Consider the following 23,556-nt stretch of genomic DNA (forward strand, 5'->3'; position numbering starts at 1 on the left):
TAAAACATTTCTGGGAAAAGACCACCACCCCCCTACAAAGCCCAGTCTATGAGATAACTTTCTCTTTCTTCTGACAGTAGGATATTATTTCTAATCTTTGTACTCAGGGAATAGAGTTTTGAGGGTCCCAACTTTGTTGGGGGTTGGGAGTAGAGAGGAGATCCCCAGTCCCAATTGCCCACATCGCATGGTCTCAAAACCTTGTTTCTTCTTCTAGTGACACCATTAGACAAGCAAAATTTCCCCACCCACAGGCAGTTACAGGATTGGTGCATATTTTTAGCTCCTAATTCTCATTATTTGCTTATTTTTTGTCTATTGAATATTTCCCATGCTTGCTTTCAAGCTCAGAGGATTGTGTAAAGAAGTATTTTCTATGCCTTCTTTTTCTATTTAAATCTGTTCTCCTCCCACACTCTCTGGGAAGTAGGGATTCTCTCTTCTGATGACTGGAGACAAAACCTTTCCAGCTCCCACTTTCTTTTCTGTTCTATAGACACGCACACAGAATCTTATTCCAAATTATTTTTTGCTGAGTATTACAAAAAAATTGAGAAGAACTAAACAGGTAATAACTAACAATAGTATCAATCAATGGCAGGTTGTGGGTATATAAGAAGTACTGCAGGGTTTTTAAAAAAGAGATCTCCTTTGGGCCTTTGGGCTTGATACCTATAATGCTAGCTGGACTTCTGTTCTTTTGTTTTTAAAGAGATATCTTCTTTGGTCCATTGGGCTTTGTACCTATAAGGCTTTCCGGACCCTTTTACTTATACTCTTAACATGATCCCTTTTCCCTCATACCTCCTCAACGCTTTTCTTTAAAGGCTCTTTCTCCTAGTAGTAAAACCTAAATATTAAATATAGACACAAAAATTAAACAGGCTATATGTAGATGCCATCTCAATTGAAGAATGTGATTTTTGTTTCTGAGACCCTGTAGACAGTGCTCCTCAGGGGTTTTTTTGTTTTTGTTTTTGTTTCCAATATGCTATGGACCAATAGTTCCTTAAAAAGGAATGTCCATTGTTATAAAAGTTCCTAAACACTTACTCTTGTTTTCTGTACTTGCCTCATTGTACTTAAGCAGACCTCACTGAGTAGCACCAGACACTCTACATGGAAACACTTTTCTTAGGCCTTTCCTCCACAGAAGTAAGAACAATTGTGCCCATCCCAATAAAAACCTTGGTATGTGAAGGTGCTTTCTAAGCCAAAGGTTTTTGGTTTGATCATTCATTCATTAGTGTATTCATAAATACATTTTTATATTTAATCCATGTTTTTAGACTTGTTCTAACAAAAATACGTATGGTACCTTCTATATGCCAAGCCTACTTTTCTGTGCTTTCCAAATATTAAATAATATAATGTTCATAAAAATTCTGTTAGATCAGTGCTATTATTATCCGTATTTTTTTAAAGAGGAAACCGAATCATAAAGAGGTTAAGTAGCTTGCCCAAGGTCACACTCCTAAGAAGTAGTAGAACGGAGATTTTAACCCAGGCAGTCTAGCTCTGGCGTCCCTGTGCTTAACCACTTTTCTGGCTGCCCCTTCAAGCCCATACCTATCTTAGGCACTCTGGTCCCACACTCTGTAGAGGCTGATTTTCCAAACCCCACTTATGGGTAAATAACTCATTCTTGGATAACAAGTAAAGCAAATAGATTTTGTCTCCATTGCCAACTTGGAACAGTTGGTCGTTGTCACATAGAGCTCTGAATTGAGAAGGGTAACCAGATCTTCTACCTGCTTTGTAGAAAGAGTGATGATAGATTAGTGACGTCTGCCATGGCATGTGTGATGATTTATTAAATGCTGGCTGCCATGGTGCAAAAAGAGATTGATAGAAGATATGAGATACTTCAGAGAAATTATCTGTAAGCTTCAGGGCTCTGAAATTTTTTAAACTATAACCAAATTGTAAAAATTCCAACTCAGACAATTAAAGAGGCAACAAATTTAATCAGACTAGGAGCTAGACATCAGTTAGAATCCCCCAAAGTATGTTTAACTGAATTCGACTAATTTTTTAAAACTGAATCAAGACAAATGAGTCAATTTACATAGAAATTTTCTGTGGCCTCAGAACAGAATATCTCTGTTTATAAATGTAAAAATTGTGGTGCAAACCCACGTGTCATTCTTTTTGTTTTGAAAAATTTCAGATCTACAAAAAAGTTGAAAAAATAGTATCTATGTATCTTGCACCAAGAATCACCAGTTTTCAGGATTTTGCCAAATTTGCTTTCTCTCTCTTCATGTATATACTTTTTTCCTGAACCATTTGAATGTGTATTGCAGAAGCTTCACTCCTTGAAGCATGTGTCTTCTAAAAATAAGGATATCCTCCTACATAACCAGAATAACATAATCACTTATAAGAAAACTGGCATTAATTTAATAATGATATCTAATGCAGAGTCCAAATTCAGATTTTCCCAGTTGGCCCCAAATTCTCCTTTATCATTTTTTTCCATCCAAAATCTAATCAAATTTCATGCATTGCATTTGGTTGTTATGTCTCTTTATACCTGTTGCCGTCGAGTTGATTCTGATTCATAGCAACCCTATAGGACAGAGTAGAAACTGCCCATAAGGTTTCCAGGGAGCAGCTGGTGGATTCAAACTGCTGATCTTTTGGTTAGCAGCCAAGCTCTTAACCACTGCACCACCAGGGCTCCTATGTCTCTTTGGTCTCTTTTAAAGAACATTCCCCTACCTTTTGTTTTCTTTCTCATGATAATGAATTTTTAGAAGAGTTCCAACAAGTTGACCTGTGCAGTGCCCATATCCCTGTCTTGAATGGGTCAGTGGAGTTAATTCTCCATTACTTTTCTCCAGCGTAGACCTTACGGGCCATGTGACCCTGGCTCACCCTCCCAGTTGCTGGAAGAGAGGCTGAGAAGTAGGCTTCATCTGACCTGTGTCCTCTATTGGGATGGGGGAAGGATAAGTGCCTGCTACACCTGAACACTAACAGTCCTAGAGGGAGTGAGGAGAGGGGTCAGGGGAGGGAGGTACATGGGAGAGAAGGGATAATATGGTTTTGAGGTGTTTGCTCATATCACAGACCTGTTGGATAGCCACTCCTGCCCTGGAGAGGAGCCAGGCAAGGTCACAGAGCAGGATCCTCAGCACTTTCCTGTAGGGGGGAAGCCAAAGAGCAAAGGAATAAGTATTCTACACAACACACACTTTTCAACATTTGCTGATATAATTTATCTGAAGGTTTAAATATATATTTTAAGTACTATATTTATGTTATATAATTTAAAAAATTAGCAAATTCATTTGATGATACCTCTGTTGAGGGAGGAACTAGGATAAAATCGGGAAGTATGTAAAGGAGAATTCAACTTGATCTTTAATGTTTTATTTCTTTTAAATAAGAAGGAACGGTCTGAAGCAAAGATGACGGAGGGTTGACATTTATTTGACTCTCCGTGATAGATAGGTGTCTGGGCATTGTATTGCTCTCAGTGTGTTTCAGATTTTTCATAGAATAAATAGAATGAGGGAAACAAGCCAGAGGGAGCGAGAGTGAGAACGGAGAGGGCAGACGAGTGACCAAATGAAGCATTGTGGAAAGAGTGTGATCTTTGACCAAAGACGAACTTCGATATGAGCTCCAGCTCTGTGAATTATTAAAGAATGTATTTCGAAATCATACAAGCTTGGAGAAATTAAAATTGGCTTGCCACAAACTCAACCATGTCAGACTAAATTAGACCAGACTTGTTCATGATCTGAATTTGCCCTGGATGAATAGCTCCTGTTAAGATTCAGTGGATCAAGGGCAAATTTTTTTGTTTTTGTTTTGTTTTCCTGTCTCTGAGTCTCAGTTTTCTTATCTATAAAATGGGAACATACTCTCCCACACACATAAAGCTAGTTAACTTATTGTGTAGGCCTTATGGGCACTACAATGAGCAGGAGAGACACACTCCACACCCTCAAGGAAAGGGTACATGAGACAAGATGTTAGCTCCGCAGCAAGTCGCTAAAAATGCAACTGACAGAAGCATAGACCATAAATTCATCATTATCCCACACAACAGCAGGTATGGACTTAGGGAAGCTCCACAGTCGGGCTGGCAGCTCAGCAGTGTCACCGAGGACCGGGCGCATCCCAGCTGCCTGCTCATCTCTCCCCAGCAGGTCAGTGCTGTCTCCACTCTGGGGTACAACGTGGCTGTAGCTGCCCCAAACAACACATGTTCACATTACGTCATCCATGGCAACAATGGAGAATCTCTGTTTATGCCCTTTTTAAGCCTGAGGAAGACTTTCCCGGTAGCTGCCCCAGCAGATTGCCTCTTATATCTCCTAGGCCAAGTGATAGCACATGCCCACGCCAACCCTAGTCTCTGGAAGGGAGAATGGAATTACAATGCTGGTTACCTTGGACTTAACAACTTTCGCTCCATGGGCAGGGAAAGAGTCACACCTGAAACTCCCCAGACAAAAGCAAGGCTCCGCCAACAAGGGTAGAATCCCTGGGCGGTGCAAATGGTTGATGCGCTTGGCTGCTTACCGAAAGTTTGAAGGTCAAGTCCACCCAGAGGCACCACAGGCAAAAGGGCTGCTGATCTACTGAAAAATCAGCCATTGAAAACCCTGGGAAGTTCTGCTCTGACACACGTGGGATGCAATTGGTACTGGCTAGCGAAGGTAAGACGGAAAAGTTATTGGTGGGCAAACAATGAGGCTGCCACATAAATGTGGACCACTTGCCTCACAGCCTCACGAAGGTATTCGCTTTTCTTCCTGAACCCCTGTTTCTCTGCTAATACCCTCTGCACACACTTATCTTGCCAGGACCCACTGCCAGTTTAGAGCAAATTCATAGGGTTAAAGAGGCAAATCCACCCCAGTGTTAAATAAACGTCTGAGGCTTTTAGATGGTGGAGCCACTCACCGCTCTATTGAGTTTTATGCCTTGTTAGGAGAAATATTTTCATTTTCTTCCACTTTGTAGCAACCCAGTTTTTACACCTCCCAGCCTGATGTTTATAAAAAGATTTCATAAAAGTCAGGTGAGACAGGTTGTTATTTCACAGCCTGGAGAAAAAGAAATTACTAAAGTGATTGCCTGTTATTTCCAAATATGTCTTCGACAGACCGTCAGTGGCACTGTAAATTAAGGCCCTTAATTGCGTTTCTCATTTGGCTTTATAACGTGATATGCAGGTTGTGAGAACAAGCCAACTTGTTAGCAGAAGCGTTAGCATCTTCATAGAATAGATGCATGTCTATTTAATTTTGCAGTGTTGATTTTAGTGCATGTTTTCATTTAGAATTAAGGGTACGAGTTGTTTTATGTCAACAAAACCACTTACCGTTAAAATGGAATTACTGAATCTTAACTAAAATGCACTGAAGAGCAGATAGGTATCCAGTGTAAATAAAATTCCGGCACGGTTCTTTGTATTAAACTTTGTTAGTGTGGTCATCTATTAGGCAATAACTGTCTGACTCTGAATTAATGTCCTTTTTTTATAGCATTTCTTACAGTCCCTTTTCTCCATATTCATTATTAAACACTCTTTATTAAAAGCCCTGGTGGCGTAGTGGTTAAGTGCTACGGCTGGTAACCAAAAGGCCGGCAGTTCAAATCCCTCAGGGGCTCCTTGGAAACTCTATGGTATGGTTTTACTCTGCCCTATAGGGTTGCTATGAGTCAGAATCAACTTGATGGCAATGGGTTTGGTTTTGGGTTTTTTTTTTTTTTTTAATTAAAAAAGGTAACACACTGTATTAAAATTAATAATGACAGGTGTCATGTGGGAATGTAGATAATGTGATGTCCCTCCAGTTGTACCAATACTATTAGTATTATTATCCTTTAAAAAAAAAATTCAATTAAATGTGTTTTTACAGCTTTTGGAAAATATTTATTATAAACACTTCTCACTTGGTTGAAATTCAGAGAGTTGAAGCTCCTGAGAGATAACTATAATATTTCATCTCCCAAATAAAAAATATACATTTTACATATATATATATATATATGTATATATGTCATTAGTAGTTCCACTACGAGCCCTGGTGGCACAATGGTTAAGCACTCAGCTGCTAACCAGAAGGTCAGTGGTTCAAACCCACCAGTCACCCCATGGGAGAAAGATCTGTTATTATGCTTCCATAAAGATTGCAGCCTTGGAAACCCAATGGGCAGTTCTGCTCCGTCCTATAGGGCTGCTATGAGTCGGAATCAACTTGACAGCACACAGCAACAGCAGTAGTGAAGCCATCAACGGACAGGTTCTTGTCAAGCAGACTAGTCGATTGAAGTCAGCCAGATGCAGAGTTAGAAGAACAGAAAGATTTATTCACACTCTGCAAACTGGGTGGCAGGCAGGGTCTCCTGACCTAAAGCTGCCAGCTCCCTGGACCAGGGCAGATATGCTCGTTTTGTACGGAGTGACATACATATGCATGAACAGTGAGGGGAGGATCTTCAGTCTTGGGATGAGTGCCCAGCCCGCATAATTTTAGTGAATGGGTTTTTTGGCCAAGACTCCGACAATACTGCGCACAGCCCTCAAAAAATGGTGGCGGCTCACTACTGCCACCCCAGGAAGGTCGTATAGTGGGCAGATTCAGAATCAGAGCGCCTGTGCCTCAGCCCCTTGCCAGGAGAAGAGAAGAAACCCGGGGAATCAACAAATTGTGGAGAATGGCTGTAACAAAAATGTGGCAAGAGTAGACTTTTCTGAAAAACAACTATTATGGGGTGGCTAATAACCCTTAATAACCCTGTCATGACTGCCTGCTTTAGTAGTTTCACATCACATTAGGAACTTAAGGCAAACCACTCATAAACTTGAAGCAATTTTAAAACAATTTCATTATTATCCAAGGAACAACATGTAAAATGACATTTGTGTCACTTGCACACGTGGAAGAGAATGCCTTCAGATGAACTAAGCTATATATCTTTTCATGGATATATTCTTATGGAAAGTCATATGAAGTCAAATACACCTTCCATCTAAGTAGAACGAATGTCCTACCACCACGATCCTGGAGATTTCCATTGCCTCTCTCTGTGTTGTTCACCTTATTTCTCTTCTGTTTCCCAGGTTCCTTGCTTTTAGTTTTCTCCCTCATTTTGGTAGAGCACACCCTCCAGAAGCTTCTTAAAAGAGTGAATGAGAATATCTTGGCCCAGATTCACTTGAAAACAGAGCCTGAGGCAAATGTTAAGTGCTGATTCTTTATTTGGGAGGTACAATCCCAAATTTGTTAGCAACTAGTTTTATTGAGAAATAAGACTGCTATGAATATTCTTGTACAAGTCATATGTTTTCATTTTTCTTGAGTAAATACCCGTGAGTGGGGTAGCTGGGCTGTATGATCAGTGTATGTTAACTTTATTAGAAATTGTCAAAAGATTCTCCAAAATGGTCACACCATTTTTCACTCCTAACAGCAAAGTATCAAAATTCCAGTTGCTCCATATCTACACTAACATTTGATATTACCACTTTTTGGAATATTACCACAGGTGACATATTGTGGTTTTAATTTGTGTGTCCTTGGTGACTAATAATACTTAGTATTTTTCCTGTCCATTTTGAGTATTTGTATATCCTTATTAGTACAGTGCCTTTTTAAGTCCTTTGCCCATTTTTTATTATGTTCGTTGTCTTATTCTTATTGATCTGTAGGGTTCCTAATATTTTCTGGATGCAAGTCCTTTTCCAGATATATGTTTTGCTAATATTTTCTCCCGGTCAAAGGTTTGCCTTTTTATTTTATAATAGTGTCTTTTAATGGGAAGAGTGTTTTAATTTTGATGAAATTAAATGTATCATTTTTCTCCTGTTTATCCCAAGGTCATTATCCTAGTCAGGGTTCTCTAAAGAAAGATAAACAGTGGCACATAGATGTAGATACAGATAAAGAGGTTTATTTACTTCAAGGAATTAGCTCACGTGATTGTGGAGGTCTGGTAAGTCCAAGATCTGTAGGTCAGGCAACAGGCTGGAGAGTCCTGCAGACATGCGTCCCAAGATCTCTAGGTCAGACAATGAGGAGACTGAAGAGTAAGATCATTCTGTAAAAATATCTGTTTATAGTATGGAGGCAGAACATACCCTAGGGAAACTCCTTTTTCCTAAGGTCTTGCTTGATTGAGCCTGGCCTACATTGTGGAAGGTAATCCACTTTACTTGAAGACAACTGATTTAATCACATGTTGCCACTTCATAACAGCAACTGGACTAGTGCCTTGCCAGACAAATGGGCTCCATATCCTAGCCAAATTGACACAAAAAATTAATCATCACCATCACAATAAAGTCTGTTCTTTTTTTTTTCTGATAATTTTTATAAATTTAGCTTTTACATTTAGGTCTATGAGTCTTGATAAGTTTAGCTTTTATTATAAAATATTTTACATATATAGCTATGGTACATCTCAAATTAATTTGTGCAGTAGGTGCTGAGGGTTTTTCCATATATCCACTAATTCCAGGACCTTTGTTGAAAAATAGTTTCCTTTCCCCATTGAAAGCCCTTGGAAGTTTACAGAAAATCAATTGACCATAAATGTATGAATCTATCCTGATCTTTTTTAATTGACCTATTTTGCTATTCTTACACCAACACTATACTGTCTTGATTGCTATTGAAGTGTGCAATTCAGTATTGTGTTATAATAAGTTTTGAAATTAAAGAAAAAAAAAAACTTGCCATTGAGTCAATTCCAACTCATAGCTACCCTATGGGACAGAGTAGAACTGCCCCATACGGTTTCCAAGGAGCACCTAGTTAGAGAATGAAAATCTTCCAACTTTGTTCTTCCTCAAGATTATATTAGCTGTTCTAGTGTTGTTTTTGTTGTTGTTGTTGCATATCCATATAAATCCGGCATCAACTTGTCAATTTCTTTAAAAAGAACCTACTGGGGTTTCAATTGGCGTTATGTTAAGTCTATAGATCAATTTGGGGAGGATATGGCATCTTATCAACATTGAGTCCAATCTATGTACTTGATAAATCTCTCCATTTTTTCAGTTTTTACTTTATCTCAGCAATGTTTTCCAGTTTTTACTCTATATATCACATCTTCATTAAATTTATTCCTAAGTATTTATGGGTTTTTCTTTTTTTTCATTTTGTCAGTTGTTTCTTCCTAGTATATATATTCTGAGATCTTTCTGAATTTAAGTTCACTTATTAGGAATAGGAGTTTCTTGGTAGATTCCTAAATCTTTTCTACAAAAACAACGATGCCATATACTAATAAATACAGTTTCACTTCTTCCTTTCCAATCTTTATGCCTTTAATTTCTTCTTGCCCTATTGTACTGGCCCAGACCTTCATCAATAGTGAGTAGAAGTGTTCCCTATATTAGGTTGAAAACATTCAATATCTCACCATTAAGTATCATATTTGTTGTAGGATTCTAATAAATGCCCTGTATCATATTGAAGAATTTCCCTTATATTCCTATCATTTTCGTTTTGAAGGGATACATCTTGCTGGGTCCAGAACTCTAAATTGGAGGTTATTTTCTTTCATCACTTTAACGTTCTCATTCCACTGTATGTACGCTTCTATCTTATTGTTCCTTTTTGTATGTATTGTGTAATGTATCTTTTCTATGAAGAATTTGTCTCTGGTTTTTGGCAGTCTTACTATCTGCTTTGGTATGGTTTACTTTGTGTTTATTCTCTTTGGGGTTTACAGACCTTCAAAAATCTGTGTTTTTCATCAGTTTTGGAAAATTCTTGGTCATTATCTTTTCAAATATTGTTTCCGCCCCAATTTCTCTATTTTCTTGGCTATATTCATCATAGTTATTTTAAAGTCTCCATCATCTAACCTCAGAATCTGGATCACTTGTGGATTTTTTCTATTTCCTCATTTTCTTTTCTCTTGGGTTTTAGCCATACTGTCCTGGTTTTATGGCATGGCTAGTCATTTTTTATTGACTTACATACATAATAGTGCATATAAAATTATAGAGGTTTCAAATGAGGGTATCCTCCTCTAGCAAAGGTTAACTTTTCCCTTTCCTGGTGACCGATCACCTTAACCCAATCAAGGATTGCTGAGTTGAGGCTGAGTTCCAGTCCTTGTAAGTCTAAGTCTACCTCATATTCACTTCTGGTCTTCTAATATTTTCAACTTACCCTCTTGTATTTTGTGAAAACCCCCATTCGTTGGATACTGAACTGTCTATCTCATGAGGCTTCTGAGAAAGTCTGCTTTGTGTCAAGAACTGAGAAAGATATGAGGTTTTACTCAGCTTGCAAACTAACAAACTAGCCTCCATGGATGCTGGTAGAAAACTTGACATTCCTGGGTTACGGATATAGGACCCTGCTATATTTAAGACACTTGCAAAAGTTTGGGAGCTCCACACCAGAACATGTTCCTTCATGAGGAAATGTGCAGTGGTGGTTGGAAAAATAAAACCTTAATGTACCATCCTCCCCCATACCTTCTGGAGCCTAAGATGTTCCATCCCCAGGTACTAGGAGTTTTGCTCTTCCTTCACCGTCACAAATTATCTCCTAGCCACACCCAGAAAGGCCATCAAGGCCAAGTACAAAAGGAATAAAAGCATTTTTATATACCTAAACTATAATTATGTGTGAATCACCAAGTCCTCTTTTGACTTGGTTTCCATTCAGAAAGTGTACCAAATAGGCCAAACTGGGGTTGTGATTAGGAGAAAGAAAGAAGCAACATGCCCAGAAATGGTCAAAGTGTAATGTGAATTTTCAAAGCAGGTTTATATAACCACTTACCCCATTCACCCTGATCATTGCCTAGAAAGTATCAGGGAGTTAACAATTCCTTTCTTGGACAGTTGCATTCAGAAAAAAAATGTCTTACTAAGGTACCCACCAGAAGGAGATAAGGGAAATAGAGTCAGAAATCATTTTGAGTCTGCCTTTTTAGAAGCCATTCCAACACTCAACTATACCAGATGCTTGTGGATGGTAGGCAACATGAAAAGTACATTGAATATCTTGACCATCATCCCATTGTTGAGTGGCTTTTGGTAAACAGTGCACTATTATCAGACTGAAGATGGCCTAGAAAGCCAAAAGCATAACACAGATTAGGTTGAAGAGTCACAATGGTGTGGCCAGAGTTAATTGATCAGACTGGAACTGTAACTTTGTTTCCAAAAAAAAAGTGCCAACAGCAGTGAAGCAGCACTGCTAATGCTGAGAGGAGAGGTAAAGTCCCAATATAGTCAATCTGCCAGGGGCAACATATCAAGCAATGCATTCCCCACCGGAAGACAAGTGAGTCTGCTTTTGGCAAAAGTCACAAGCCTGTAGTGCAGTGGCAGCTTCTGCATCAAAACTTAGGGTCCTTAACTCTGTGCCCAGTCTGTGATGGTGGACGTATTGCCATGTGCAGTATGATGATGAATCCAGGCAACAGTGGTGACCGTTTGAGAAGTGCAGATTCAATCAGCAGTCTGACTCCAGCTGGTCTCATCAGAAAATGGGCCCTCATCATGCATATCAATAGGAGTGACCCAGACAGTTTGATCAGCAGCTGTGACTTGCATTTTGTAGCCCCAAAGAGGGCTGCTTTTAATCTAGCAGTCTGCAGTTTTCAAAGTGCCAAACTGTAAGGCCACTGGCAACAACACAAGAATCTGTGGAAATATAACAAGCTTCATCAAGGGGAGTATTGGCCAGAGCTGTGAGAGCCTCCCTAAGTTCTGAATGGAGCTACCATGTCCACTTTTAATTCTGTAGAGCTGGTGCTAAGGCTGAGTAGCCTCAGAAACCCAGGGGACACCATCAGGTTTCAGTTTAACTGAAGCATCATGAACCAGGCGCAGGCATTTAGGAGACCTCTGTGAATCGAGGGTCCCATTGAGCCAGCTACTCCACTTCAGGCAGCAGAGTAAGGGATAAAGTTTTCCCCAGAGAGATAGCTGCCACTTTTTCATGGAAAGCCAAGGTACTGTTGGGATCAGGCCAGCTGCAACTTTGAATAGACCCATTTCCATTTGACAAACGAGGCCTGTTGGACCCTTCCCATCTTGTTAGTCATTGAGTTTGAGTTGGCCTATCACAAAATTGGAATACCAGTCTAAAAAGCCACCAGGCCTCCATGGGCCAGGCATTCAGTTTCAAAAGAGCCTAACAATAGCAGGCTAATAGCTGCTTTTCAAAAGGAGTGTACCTGATATAGTAGCCATATCAGGGAGGTGACAAGTCTAAAACTTCCATGTGGAAGCTGTCTCCCTCTGCCAGAGGCTCCAGTCAGCAAAATCATCAGTCACAGAGACTTATAACTCAAAAGGCTCTAGGGTTGTGGGATCCAAAGTTCAAGAAAGTGCCACAACTTGCTGGACAGCATCCAACACAGGCTGGTGATTTCGACCACACTCAAAGTATGCTGATTATCAGATTATCAGATTAGTTGACATAAAAGAGCAAGTAGAATGCCCAAGTGAGGCACATCCTTTCTCCCAAACCCAAAGAGTCCTAAAAAGGTTCTGGACCTCCTTGTTGGAGGGTGGAGGGTGGGAAGGGCTAAAGAGACAAGAATTTACCCTTCACTGCTAAAGGGATTGTGCATGTGGATCCACCTACATAGTCCTAAGAAACTTCACTTGGTGAACAGGGCCCTGAATTGTTGGAGGGATGTATCAGCCACCCCTGCTCACAGAGGTGTGATATCCTTACAGTCAGGGCCCTTGAGACTGAGGCTTCTGACATGCCGCCTACATGACATCATCTATATACTGAAAACTTTGGACATCAGTAGGTAGAGGTACTCCTATTAAATTTGACCCACTCACTGGTGGCAAATGGCAAAGGAGTTTTTCCCATTAGCGCTTCTGTACATGTAGCTCTCCCTAATAAGCATAATTCCCTGTGGTATTTAATAGGACAGGGAAGTACAAGCCCCTAAAACTGTATATTCAGGTGCAGAAGAAGCAACAAGAGTTCATTGAATTGGCCCAAAAGGCACCATACACAAGGTCACATTAGTTTGTTTTCCATTGTGAAACCTGTCCAAACCTAATCAGTTGGATTTGGGTGACCCTTCCCCCCATAGGACTGGGGAAGATAGTGACTTTAGTATCTGCATCCAAAAGAGCCATAATTTTTTTTTCCATTCTGTTTGTTTTTATTTTGTTGTTTAATGCAGTACATGAAGTTCTCACAGTATTAGCAAAAGTGTATATACTCTTAAGCATGTGTTTTTAGCTACCTTAAGCATGTGTTTTTAACTACCAAATTTTTCCCCTTATTTTTTTTAATTGTACTTTAGATGAAGGTTTACAGAGAAAACTAGTTTCTCATTAAACAATTAATACACACATTGTTTTGTGACATCGGTTACCAACCCCATAACATGTCAACGCTCTCCCCTTCTTGACCTTGGGTTCCCCATTACCAGCTTTCCTGTCTCTTCCTGCCTTCTCGTCCTTGCTCCTGGGCTGGTGTGTCCATTCAGTCTCATTTTCTTTTATAGGCCTGTCTAATAATAAATAAATAGATAAATAAAATTTTTTTTTTTTAGTCTTTGGCTTAAAAGTGTACCTCAGGAGTGGCATCAGTACTGAATTAAAAGGGTGTCCAGGGGCCATATTCTTGGGGTTTCTCCAGTCTCTGTCAGACCAGTAAGTCTTGTCTTTTTGTGTGTATGTGTGAATTAGAATTATGTTGTACATTTTCTCCAACTCTGTCCAGAACCTTCTATTGTGATCCTGTCAGAGCAGCCAGTGGTGATAGCCAGGTACCATCTAGTTGTGCTGGGCTCAATCTGGTAGAGGCTGTTGTACTTGTGGTCCCATTAGTCCTTTGTACTAATCCTTCCCTTGAGTCTTTGGTTTTCTTCATTCTCCTTTACTCCAGACGGGGTGAGGTCAGTGGAGTTATCTTAGATGGCCGCTCACAAGTTTTAAGACCCCAGATGCTACTCACCAAAGTAGGATGTAAAACATTTTCTTTATGAACTATGTTATTCCAATTGAACTAGCTGTTCCCCGAGACCATGGTTCCCAGCCCTCAGCCCAGCAATTCAGTCCCTCAGGGAGTTTGGATGTGTCTGTGGCACTTCCATGACCTTGTCTTGGTCAAGTTGTGCTGGCTTTCCCAGTATTGTGTACTGTCTTACCCTTCACCAAGGTTACCACTTATCTATTGTCTATTTAGTGTTTTTCCTTCCTCACCTCTCCCTTCCCTTGTAACAATCAAAGGTTGTTTCTTTTTCTATGTAAACCTTTTCATGAGTTTTTATAATAGTGGTGTCATACAATATTCATCCTTTTGTGATTGACTTATTTCACTCAGCATAATGCCCTCCAGATTCATCCATGTTGTGAGATGTTTTCCCAGATTCATCATTGTTCTTTATCCTTGCGTAATATCCCATCATGTGTATATACCATAGTTTGTTTATCCACTTATCTGTTAATGGGCACTTAGATTGTTTCCACCTTTTTGCTATTGTGAATAATGCTGCAGTGAACATGGGTGTGCATACATCTGTTCCTGTGATAGCTCTTATTTCTCTAGGATATACTCCTAGGAGTGGGATTGCTAGATCATATGGTATTTCTAGTTCTAGCTTTTTAAGGAAGTGCCATATTGTTTTCCAAAATGGTTGTACCATTTTGCATTCCCACCAGCAGTGCATAAGCGTTCCAGTCTCCCTGCAGCCTCTCCAACATTTGTTATTTTCTGTGTTTTTTTTAATTTAATTCGTGCCGATAATGTCGGGGTAAGATGATATCTCATTATGGTTTTGATGTGCATTTCTCTAATGGCTAGTCATCATGAACATTTCCTCATGTGTCTGTTAGCCACCTGAATGTCTTCTTTGGTAAAGTGTCTGTTCATATCCTTTGCCCATTTTTCAACTGGATTATTTGTCCTTTTGTTGTACAGGTATTGAATTTTCCTGTAGATTTTAGAGATTAGACCTTTGTCAGATCTGTCATAGCCAAAAATTTTTCCCTAGTCTGTAGGTTCTCTTTTTACTGTTTTGGTGAAGTCTATTGATGAGTATGAGTATTGAATTTTTAGAAGATCTCAGTTATCTAGTTTATCTTCTGGTGTTTGTTCATTGTCAATTACGGTTTGTATCCTGTTTATGCCATGTATTAGGGCTTCTAGCACTGGCCCTATTTTTTCTTCTATGATCTTTATAGTTTTGGGTTTTATATTTAGGTCCTTGATCCATTTTGAATTAACTTTTGTGTATGGTGTGAGCTATGGGTCCTGTTTGTTTGTTTGTTTGTTTTTGCAAATAGGCATCCAGCTTTGCCAGCACCATTTGTTAAAAAGACTGCCTTTTCCCCATTTGATGGACTTTGAGCCTTTGTTGAAGATCAGGTGATCGTAGGTGTATGGATTTACATCTGGGTTCTCAGTTCTCTTCCACTGGTCACTATGTCTGTTGTTGTACCAGTACCAGGCTGTTTTGACTACTGTAGCTGTATAGTAGGTTCTGAGGTCAGGTATTGCAAGTTCTCCTATTTTATTATTATTCTTCAGTAGTGCTTTACTTATCCAGGGCCTCTTCCCTTTCCATATAAAATGAATGATTAGTTTTTCCATCTCTTTAAAGAATGCCATTGGTATTTGGATTGGGATTGCATTGTATTTGTAGATTGCTTTGGGTAGAATTGACATTTTGACAATGTTGAGTCTACCTATCCATGAGCATGGTAGGTTTTTCCATTTACGTAGGTAAGAACCATAAAAATTTGAGCACCTCCCCTCCACAAAGTGCCTTAGCACACTTGACCAAATATATATGGCCCTTGGTCCTCTTTTGAGACAAGAGGATGTGAAATACATCTCTAACCATCTTTCTCCTTAAAGCATCTGATATCAATGTGGTGGAAAATGGAGGGACAAGGAGGTGCAGAGATAGAATAGTGGCTCCCCACCAATAAGCAGTTTTGAGAGTTCCATCACCTGCTCATAACTCCACTAAATGAAATTCCAATGTTTTCAGTCCACCCAAAGCCTTATATCAGCTTTGGGCAATTCTTTGAATCTTCCTCCTCACGCCCAGAGAAGACTGAGTAACAATCACCATTCAGACAGCTTGTTTCAATCAGCCTCTAAACATTTATTAAAATACAGTACAGTGGGGGCCGTTACTCCTCACCCTAATGCCTACCACTTGTATAAGAACATTTCCTACAAGGATCTCAGATAATCTGTCATATACCCTAGCCTAGCCTGGAAGGATCCATTCGTTTCTCTTTCAGAAAGTCTTGTCTCTGTTGGCATCCCATTATGATCTACTGTCAAGAGCACTGAGAGTCTGAGATTTTACTCTGCTGGAAAGCTAGCTAGTTATCCTTCCACAGTTTCATGAATGCTGGAAAAAGACATGAGACTCCTGGTCAACGAAAAAGACTTTTATTACTCATAAAACAGCAGGCAGCAGGGACTTCATGTTTGTACCAGTTCCCCTTGCCTCCTATGTCCTAGGTGGGTCACACAATGTAGCCCATGTGGATGCAGCACATATAGTAAATTGCTGTCACAGCTGAGGAGCCCTAAGCTTGGGAAACCTCAGTCTTTTATAGTGGACTGCAAGCAAACCTGTACAATCTTTGTCCTGGAGGGAAACATTATCTTTGTTATTGTTGTTGTTGTGTGCTCTTGAGTTGATTCTGACTCGTAGACTCTCTGTAGGACGGAGTAGAACTGCCTCATAGGGTTTCCTAGGCTATAATCTTAACGGAAATAGGTCCCCAGGTCTTTTCTCCTACAGAGCCGGAGCCTCTTGTGGGTTCAAACCACAGACCTTTTGATTAGCAGCCAAGTGCTTAACCATTGACCACCAGGCTGCTCCAGAGACTCCTTATCTCTTAAGTCTGTTTGCTGTTCAAATATCCTTGAAAAGAGAGTCCAGAACAAAAACTGTCAGTGCTCCTGCTCATAAAATGTGCATATTTCACCTAAAACACAAGAAAAAAAATTTTAATGTGCATAAACAAGAGAGACCCATGGTAGATTATCTCCCAACACTTTGCTTTTCAGAGGCTTCACACTTAAGTTTTAGTCTCCTTCCTCTCACAGTCCAATGTGCTTGAGACCCCAGGTCTCCACCAAAAGCTCTTCTGGTTTTTCTGTCACCAGCAATGATCCTCAGTGGACATTGTATTAGGCTTTTTAACAGATTCTCAGCCTCTTGACCACACCGTTGGCATCCCAAGGTTTTCATAAGACAGCTTGTTGTACTCTGTGGGCCTGTGCCTATGGCAATCTCAAACTCTAATTTGAAGATTGCTGAAACCCTCTGCTCTGATTTTGAAGGCACTCTGCTCAGGTGTTAGCCACCTACCCTGTATTCAGCAAAGGACACCAGGAAAAAGCCAATTATGTGCTTAAGACCCCCTCAAGTCTTAGCGAAAACTTTGCTGGTTTCTCACTCTCTCTCTTTGAAGTGGTCCTCCATCCACAGGCTTTGCACTAACTTTTGCGCTGTGTTCTCAGCCTTCTACTCCTACCCAGAATTGGAAAATACCCCCAGGGTAAAGTCATCTGCAGATGCTGGTTTATCTCTCTGAGGTTCTGTTATCTCTGGTTTCTTAACTCTTTTAATTCTCACTGCCTCAGCAGCTTTCAGCTGCCTTTCTGTATTTAGTCTGTCTTTTTTTTTTTTTTTAATCTTACTTTTCTCATTGGGGTAGGCAGACATTCAGGTTTTCATTGGCTACTTCATTCCACTTAGGAGCTGGAGGTCAAGGCATTGTTTTGTTCTGTGGTCACATAGAGTCAGAACCAACTTGATGACACCTAACAACAACAACATACTTTGTTTAGATTAGAATATACTATTTTTCTAGTTTTCCTTGAGTCCATTTTGGTAAATTGTGTTTTTTAAGGAATTTGTCCATATTATTTAACATTTTCAAATGTATTGGCATAAAATTATTTATAATATGAACATTACGTTTTTTGTTGTTTTAGTCATTTAGTGCTGCTGTAACAGAAATACCACAAGTAGATGGCTTTAACAAACAGAAAATCCTTCTCTCACACATTAGGAGGCGAGAAGTCCAAATTCAGGGCTCCAGCTCTAGGGGAAGGCTTTCTCTGTCAGTTCTGGGGAAAAGTCCTTGTCTTCAATCATTGCCTGGTAAGGAGCTTCTCAGTGCAGGGACCCTAGGTCCAAAGGACATGCTCTGTTCCCAGCACTACTTTCTTTGCAGTACAGGTCCCCCTGTCGCTCTGCTCCTGCCTGTCTTTTATAACTCTAAAGAGGTTGACTAAGATATAACCTAATCTTGTAGATTGAGTCCTGCCTCACTAACATCACTGCTTCTAATTCTGCCTCATAAATATCATACAGGTAGAATTTATAACATGTAGGACAATCACATCAGATGACAAAATGGTGGACACAATACTGGGAATTATGGCCTAGCCAAGTTGACACACATTTTGGGGGGACACAATGCAATCCATAACATATAAGCATTTAATATCTGTAGGAAATGTAATGATGTTTCCTTTTGCATACCTGATATTGATATTTTGCACCTTCTCTTTTTATTGATAAGACTTGTTATAAGAGTTTAAACAATTTCATTACTCTTGTCATAGAACTGTTTGCTTTCTATATTACTGATTTCTTTCCTTTATTATGTCAGTCTGCTTTGTTTATATTTGATTTCCTGTTGATTCTCTGGCTTAGAGGACATTTACAATGTTTATTTTCAGTCTTTTATCTTTTTTGATATGCACATTTAAAGCTAAAAAGCTTCCCTCTAATAACTGCCTTAGCTATATCAAATTTTGATAACTAGTATTTTATTATCATTCAGTTCAAAAGATATTCTAATTTCCTGTGTGATTTTCTCTTTCACCCATGAGTTATTTAAAGGTCAATGCATAATTACCAAGATTTAGGGATTTTTGTATTCTTTTTGTCTGTTATTGATTTGCAGCTTATCTTTACTGTGATCAAAGCACGTACTCTGAATGATTTCACATCTTTTGAAATTTGTTGACACTTTCTTTATGGCTCAACATGTGGTCAAGTTTGGAAGATTTTCCATGTGATTTCAAAAGTATATATATTCGTTCTGCAGTTTGTATATGCGGTGTTCTATTTTTATGTATATTAATTAGGTCAAGTTATTTAATTATGTTTAATCTCTACTGATTTTTGGTATGTTGGTGCTGTCATTTATCTGAAAACGTTATGCTGAAATCTCCAGTTTTGATCATGGATAATGTCTATTTCTCTTTTTATTCTGTCAGGTTTTGCTTTATATATTTTCAGGCTAAGTTATTAGTGTATACACATTTAGTATTGCTATGTTTTCTAATTAAATTAATGTTATCATCATAAAATATCTCTTTTCGACTTGTGCCTTGATGGCTACTTCATCTGGTATCAGTAGAACTATACTAGCTTTACTTTTGCTTGGTTTTTCAATGTTATATCTTTTTCCATCTAGTTACAGTTAATATTTCTTTGTCATTACATTTACAGTGGAGTTCCTGGGTAGTGCAAATGGTTAACGTGCTCTGCTGCTAACTGAAGGGTTGGAGGTTCACGTCCACCCAGAGGTCCCTCAGAAGAAAGGTCTAGCAATCTACTTTTGAAAAATTAGCGATTGGAAATCCTACAGAGCACAGTTCTACTCTGACACACATGGGGTCGCCATGAGTTGGAATTGACAGCAATTAGTTTTTGGATTGTATTTACCATATGTCATTTGTCAGCAGCATATAGTTGTCTGGTTTCTGTTATGTTTTCCTTTTTTGTTTTGTTTTGTTTTTATCAAGGCTGACAATGTTTGTCTTTTAATTAGAGTATGTAGTTCATTCACATTTAATATAAATACTGATATGTTTTGATTTAAATCTATTCTCTGCATTTTTCTTCATCTGAGAATGTGTTGATTATTTCCCCTTTCTTCCTGAAGGATATTTTTGGTGTATATAGAACTCTGGGTTGACAATTCATTTCTTTCAGCACTTGATAAATTTTGTGCCACTTCCTTTTGACTTCCATGGTTTTTATGAGAAATCGGCTATCGGTAGAATTATTTGTCCTGTATAAATAAAGTGACATTTCTCTTTGGCTGTTTTTAAGATTTTTTCTTTTTCTTTAATTTTCAGAAGTTTGATTATGATTGCCTTGGTATGAATTTCCACATGTTTTTCCTGTTTGGCATTTAGTTAGCTACTTAAAGCCATACATGTATGTTTTTAGCCAAACCTGAGAAATTTTCAACCATTATTTCTTTGAATACTTTTTCAGCTCTATCCTATTTTTCCTCTTCTTTAGGACTCAAATAACATGAATGTTAGATATTTTGTTTTAGTCTCTCTGCCCCTGAGGCTCTGGTTTTTGTTTGTTCATTATTTTTTAAAGTCTATCTTCTCTCTTTTGTTTCAGTAGGGTGATTTCTATGTGCTATCTACAACTTTCAAGCTCACTGTTCTTTTTTCTGTTCTCACCATTATGCTGCTAAGCCCATCCATTGAGGTTTTTTTTATTTCGTTTCTTGATTTTTCAATTCCAAATCATTGTTTGATTCTTCTTTTTATCTTTTATTATTTGGGGGATGGGACTTCTCTATTTCTTTGCTGACGTTGTCTTTTTGTTTGTTTGTTTGTTTATTTCAAGTGTGTTTGTAATTGCTGGTTGTACATTTTGGATATTAAACTATAAGACTCTGGGTCTTATTTAAATCTTGTTTTAGTAGACTACCTATGACACCACACTAGTGAGTCCAGGTAGTTGTCGCCTCCCAGATGGGAATGGAAGTAGAGGTTTTCTACTCTACCTTTGTTGTCACCTAGTGTGGGATGGCTTCCTTGTTACTGCTGGGCAGGGGTAGACGTCCAGACTCCCCACTAGGCCACTGTTGACACCACCCTGGCTGAGAGGGGATAGGGCACCTGATTTCCTCCAGACTGGTGTGAACATTCAGGCTCCTTTCATGGTCTCCACTGGCATTGGAATGAGAGATGGGTTTCGTGACAACACAGTGGGGTTGAAGTCTTTGCTTTGCACTTGATCTCTGACACCACCCCAGCAGTGAGGAAGGGTGCTAGAGCACCCCATTACAGCCTAGCAAGAATGGAAGTTTAGGCTTTCAACTTGGCCTTTGCTCTCAGGGGCAGGAGTGGACCCACAGTTTTTTTGTAGCATTTGTGTGGAGTACAGAAGTTATTATCTAAAAGTTTTTTGTCTTGCTAAGTTTCCCCTTCCTGGTCCTTTATCTAGAAAAAATAGGCCTTTCTTGAGGCTTTGTTTTTTTTTTCTCTGTACTGATTGGGGTTTCCAGGTTACCACTTCTCCAGTACCCAGTCTAGGATATATGAGGCAAAGAGAAAACTCAGAGAACGCACTACCATCTTGTCCCTCAGTCCTGGGTACCTATCCAGTCTGCCTTCTTCTCTCCATTTTATGTAGTCTCTTATGTTTAGTCTTATGTTGTTTCATATAAAAGCCGCAGAGTTTTTAGTTGTACTTAGCAGGAGAGATAGGGAAAAGTATATCTACTTCATCTTCCCAGAGTGGAAGTCTGCACGTTTAAGTTTTAATGAAATTGAACATGACTACTCCTGAGAAGCTATTGTGGTTTTGAAGTATTAAGTCAAATGTAAACCATACTTTCAAGAGTATGTATGCATCAAAAAAGAATGATGATTAAAGAAAAAAATAATTACTTTCAAGAGAAGAAACTATGTTCAAGAAAATTACACAATTAAAGAGAAATTTTATGTTTTGTATGAAATATGCTTCCAGATCCAAGGCTGTGGGCTTGCATTTCTTAATCCTCTTTCTAGTCAATGGGAGAATTTGGCCATTTCTTGTCTTAGAGGGGGAAAAAATCTGGATTTTACTTGAGAAAAAGTAGCCATAACTTTCTGCCCTCCCACTGAAATTCTCTAGAATTCCTCTAGAAAATCTTTTGCTGATGTTTATGCTTAGCAAACGCACTCACCAATGGTCCCTGCCTTTCTGGAATTCTTTTCTAAAGTGAGCTTCTGTTTCAGGTCGCCTGAACTGGTGGTCCACAGTATGCACAAGCTGTAAACGGCTTCTTCCTTTGGCCACGACAGGGGATGGGAACTGCCTTTTACATGCCGCCTCACTGGGTAAGCATAGACAAAAGATGGCAGGTCAATGTGTTGTTAAAGGACGGGCATATGCTAAGTAGAACCGAGTATGTCACTGTCTTCTAAAAGAATCCCCAAGAGATGGAGCTAACAATCCTGACCCTTTTGTCCAAGTAGCTCACAGGCTTGGAGAAGAGACTGAACACACGTGGGAAAAGACCCATCATGTTAGAAGGAGGCCTCAGCATGAGTTCTAGGGGTGGGAATTAGAAACTGTGGTCTAGAGAAACCAAGGAAGGCTTCATGGAGGGAGTGGAATGTTTACCAACATTTGAAGAACTTGAAAAAGTGAAGAGTGTAAAAGAGGCCATTCCAGGCAGGGAAAACAGAGGCATAACACATAAAGGCAAGACTCAACAGAATATTCAGAGTCTGAGCATAGTTAGCCCCAAGCAGAAAGCTTCGGGAGCAGTATGTGAGGTTGGGTAGGTGTGGAGCCGCCACATTGACAGCGGTCAATAATAGACCTAGATTGAAGGAAAGACAGGAATAGATACCACTTGGGTAAATCACAGTGGAAGCCACACAGTCAGAATATGTAGCAGAGAGATAAACAACCTTCTCCAGCAGTGTTATAAGCTTCCTGGTTGCAAAAAGCCTCACCAAGAGGTGCAACAGGTGTGGATGGCAATATTTTAATAACTAAGGGTCACTTTTGACTTTCTGGAAGCTCAGTTATCCCTTCTGGGCCCAGCCTTACATACACAGGCCAAGTCAGTTTTGACAGGTGAGTCTGGATTTGTGTCAGGGACCACAGCATTAGGTGTTCCTCGTCAGCCCTGGGTGTGCAATAGGAAGCCTATCTCCAGGGATCAGGAAATTCAGACAGGAAGCTGTCCTTGTTGGCCAAACACTCCTGCCCAGGGTAACTGGGTGCTGTGGCCTAGAACAAGGACCAGCACCAGACCTCTCTTTAGACCTGTAGTACGGCCTGGTCAGCAAGAGGTAGGTTGAGATGAGACTGTAAAGAATTTGGAGGGGAACAATTCAGGCCTTGGGGAGACCCAGGGGAGAAAAGGGACTGAGAGTAAGTGTAACATTTCAGAAATGACAAGCGGTGATGGCGAATCAGTACCCACTTACTTGTTTCCTTTTCATTTTAAAACTTACAAATTTCTATCTGCTGGAATTATAAAAGTATTCTGTTCTTCATAGTGAGAAAAATAGAGATCAGAGTCCCTCCACCTAGCAATGGCCCCTTCTGCCATGTTGGTATAGTGTCCCCCGCCTTCTATCTACACTTCAGATGAAGTTATGATCTCATGATGCTCACCTGCAGTGTTAACCCAGCATGTTTCCCTTAAAATCTTACTGAGAATTCTCCATGCTACTATTCTTCAGGAATGTGTGTTTGAATGGTGGCGCAGTGTTTCATCCTAACTGTTCCCCCATTTTTGAACATAATTTCTCTTGTTCCACATAAAAACTGGAAAAA

The 23,556-nt window shown here is 39.5% G+C and overlaps 1 protein-coding gene across 2 annotated transcripts in view; it reads left to right on the forward strand.

The window, feature by feature from the left end:
* OTUD7A (OTU deubiquitinase 7A) overlaps positions 1-23,556 on the forward strand; it is a 174,867-nt gene that overhangs the window by 76,409 nt on the left and 74,902 nt on the right. For both annotated transcript variants that reach the window (XM_064296217.1, XM_064296218.1), the window contains exon 4: positions 21,999-22,100. In XM_064296217.1, coding sequence (XP_064152287.1) covers positions 21,999-22,100 — 102 coding nt within the window. The remainder of the gene's footprint in view (positions 1-21,998; positions 22,101-23,556) is intronic.

Source organism: Loxodonta africana, chromosome 13 (assembly GCF_030014295.1).
Source record: "Loxodonta africana isolate mLoxAfr1 chromosome 13, mLoxAfr1.hap2, whole genome shotgun sequence".
In the NCBI taxonomy this organism is placed as follows: Eukaryota; Metazoa; Chordata; class Mammalia; order Proboscidea; family Elephantidae; genus Loxodonta; species Loxodonta africana.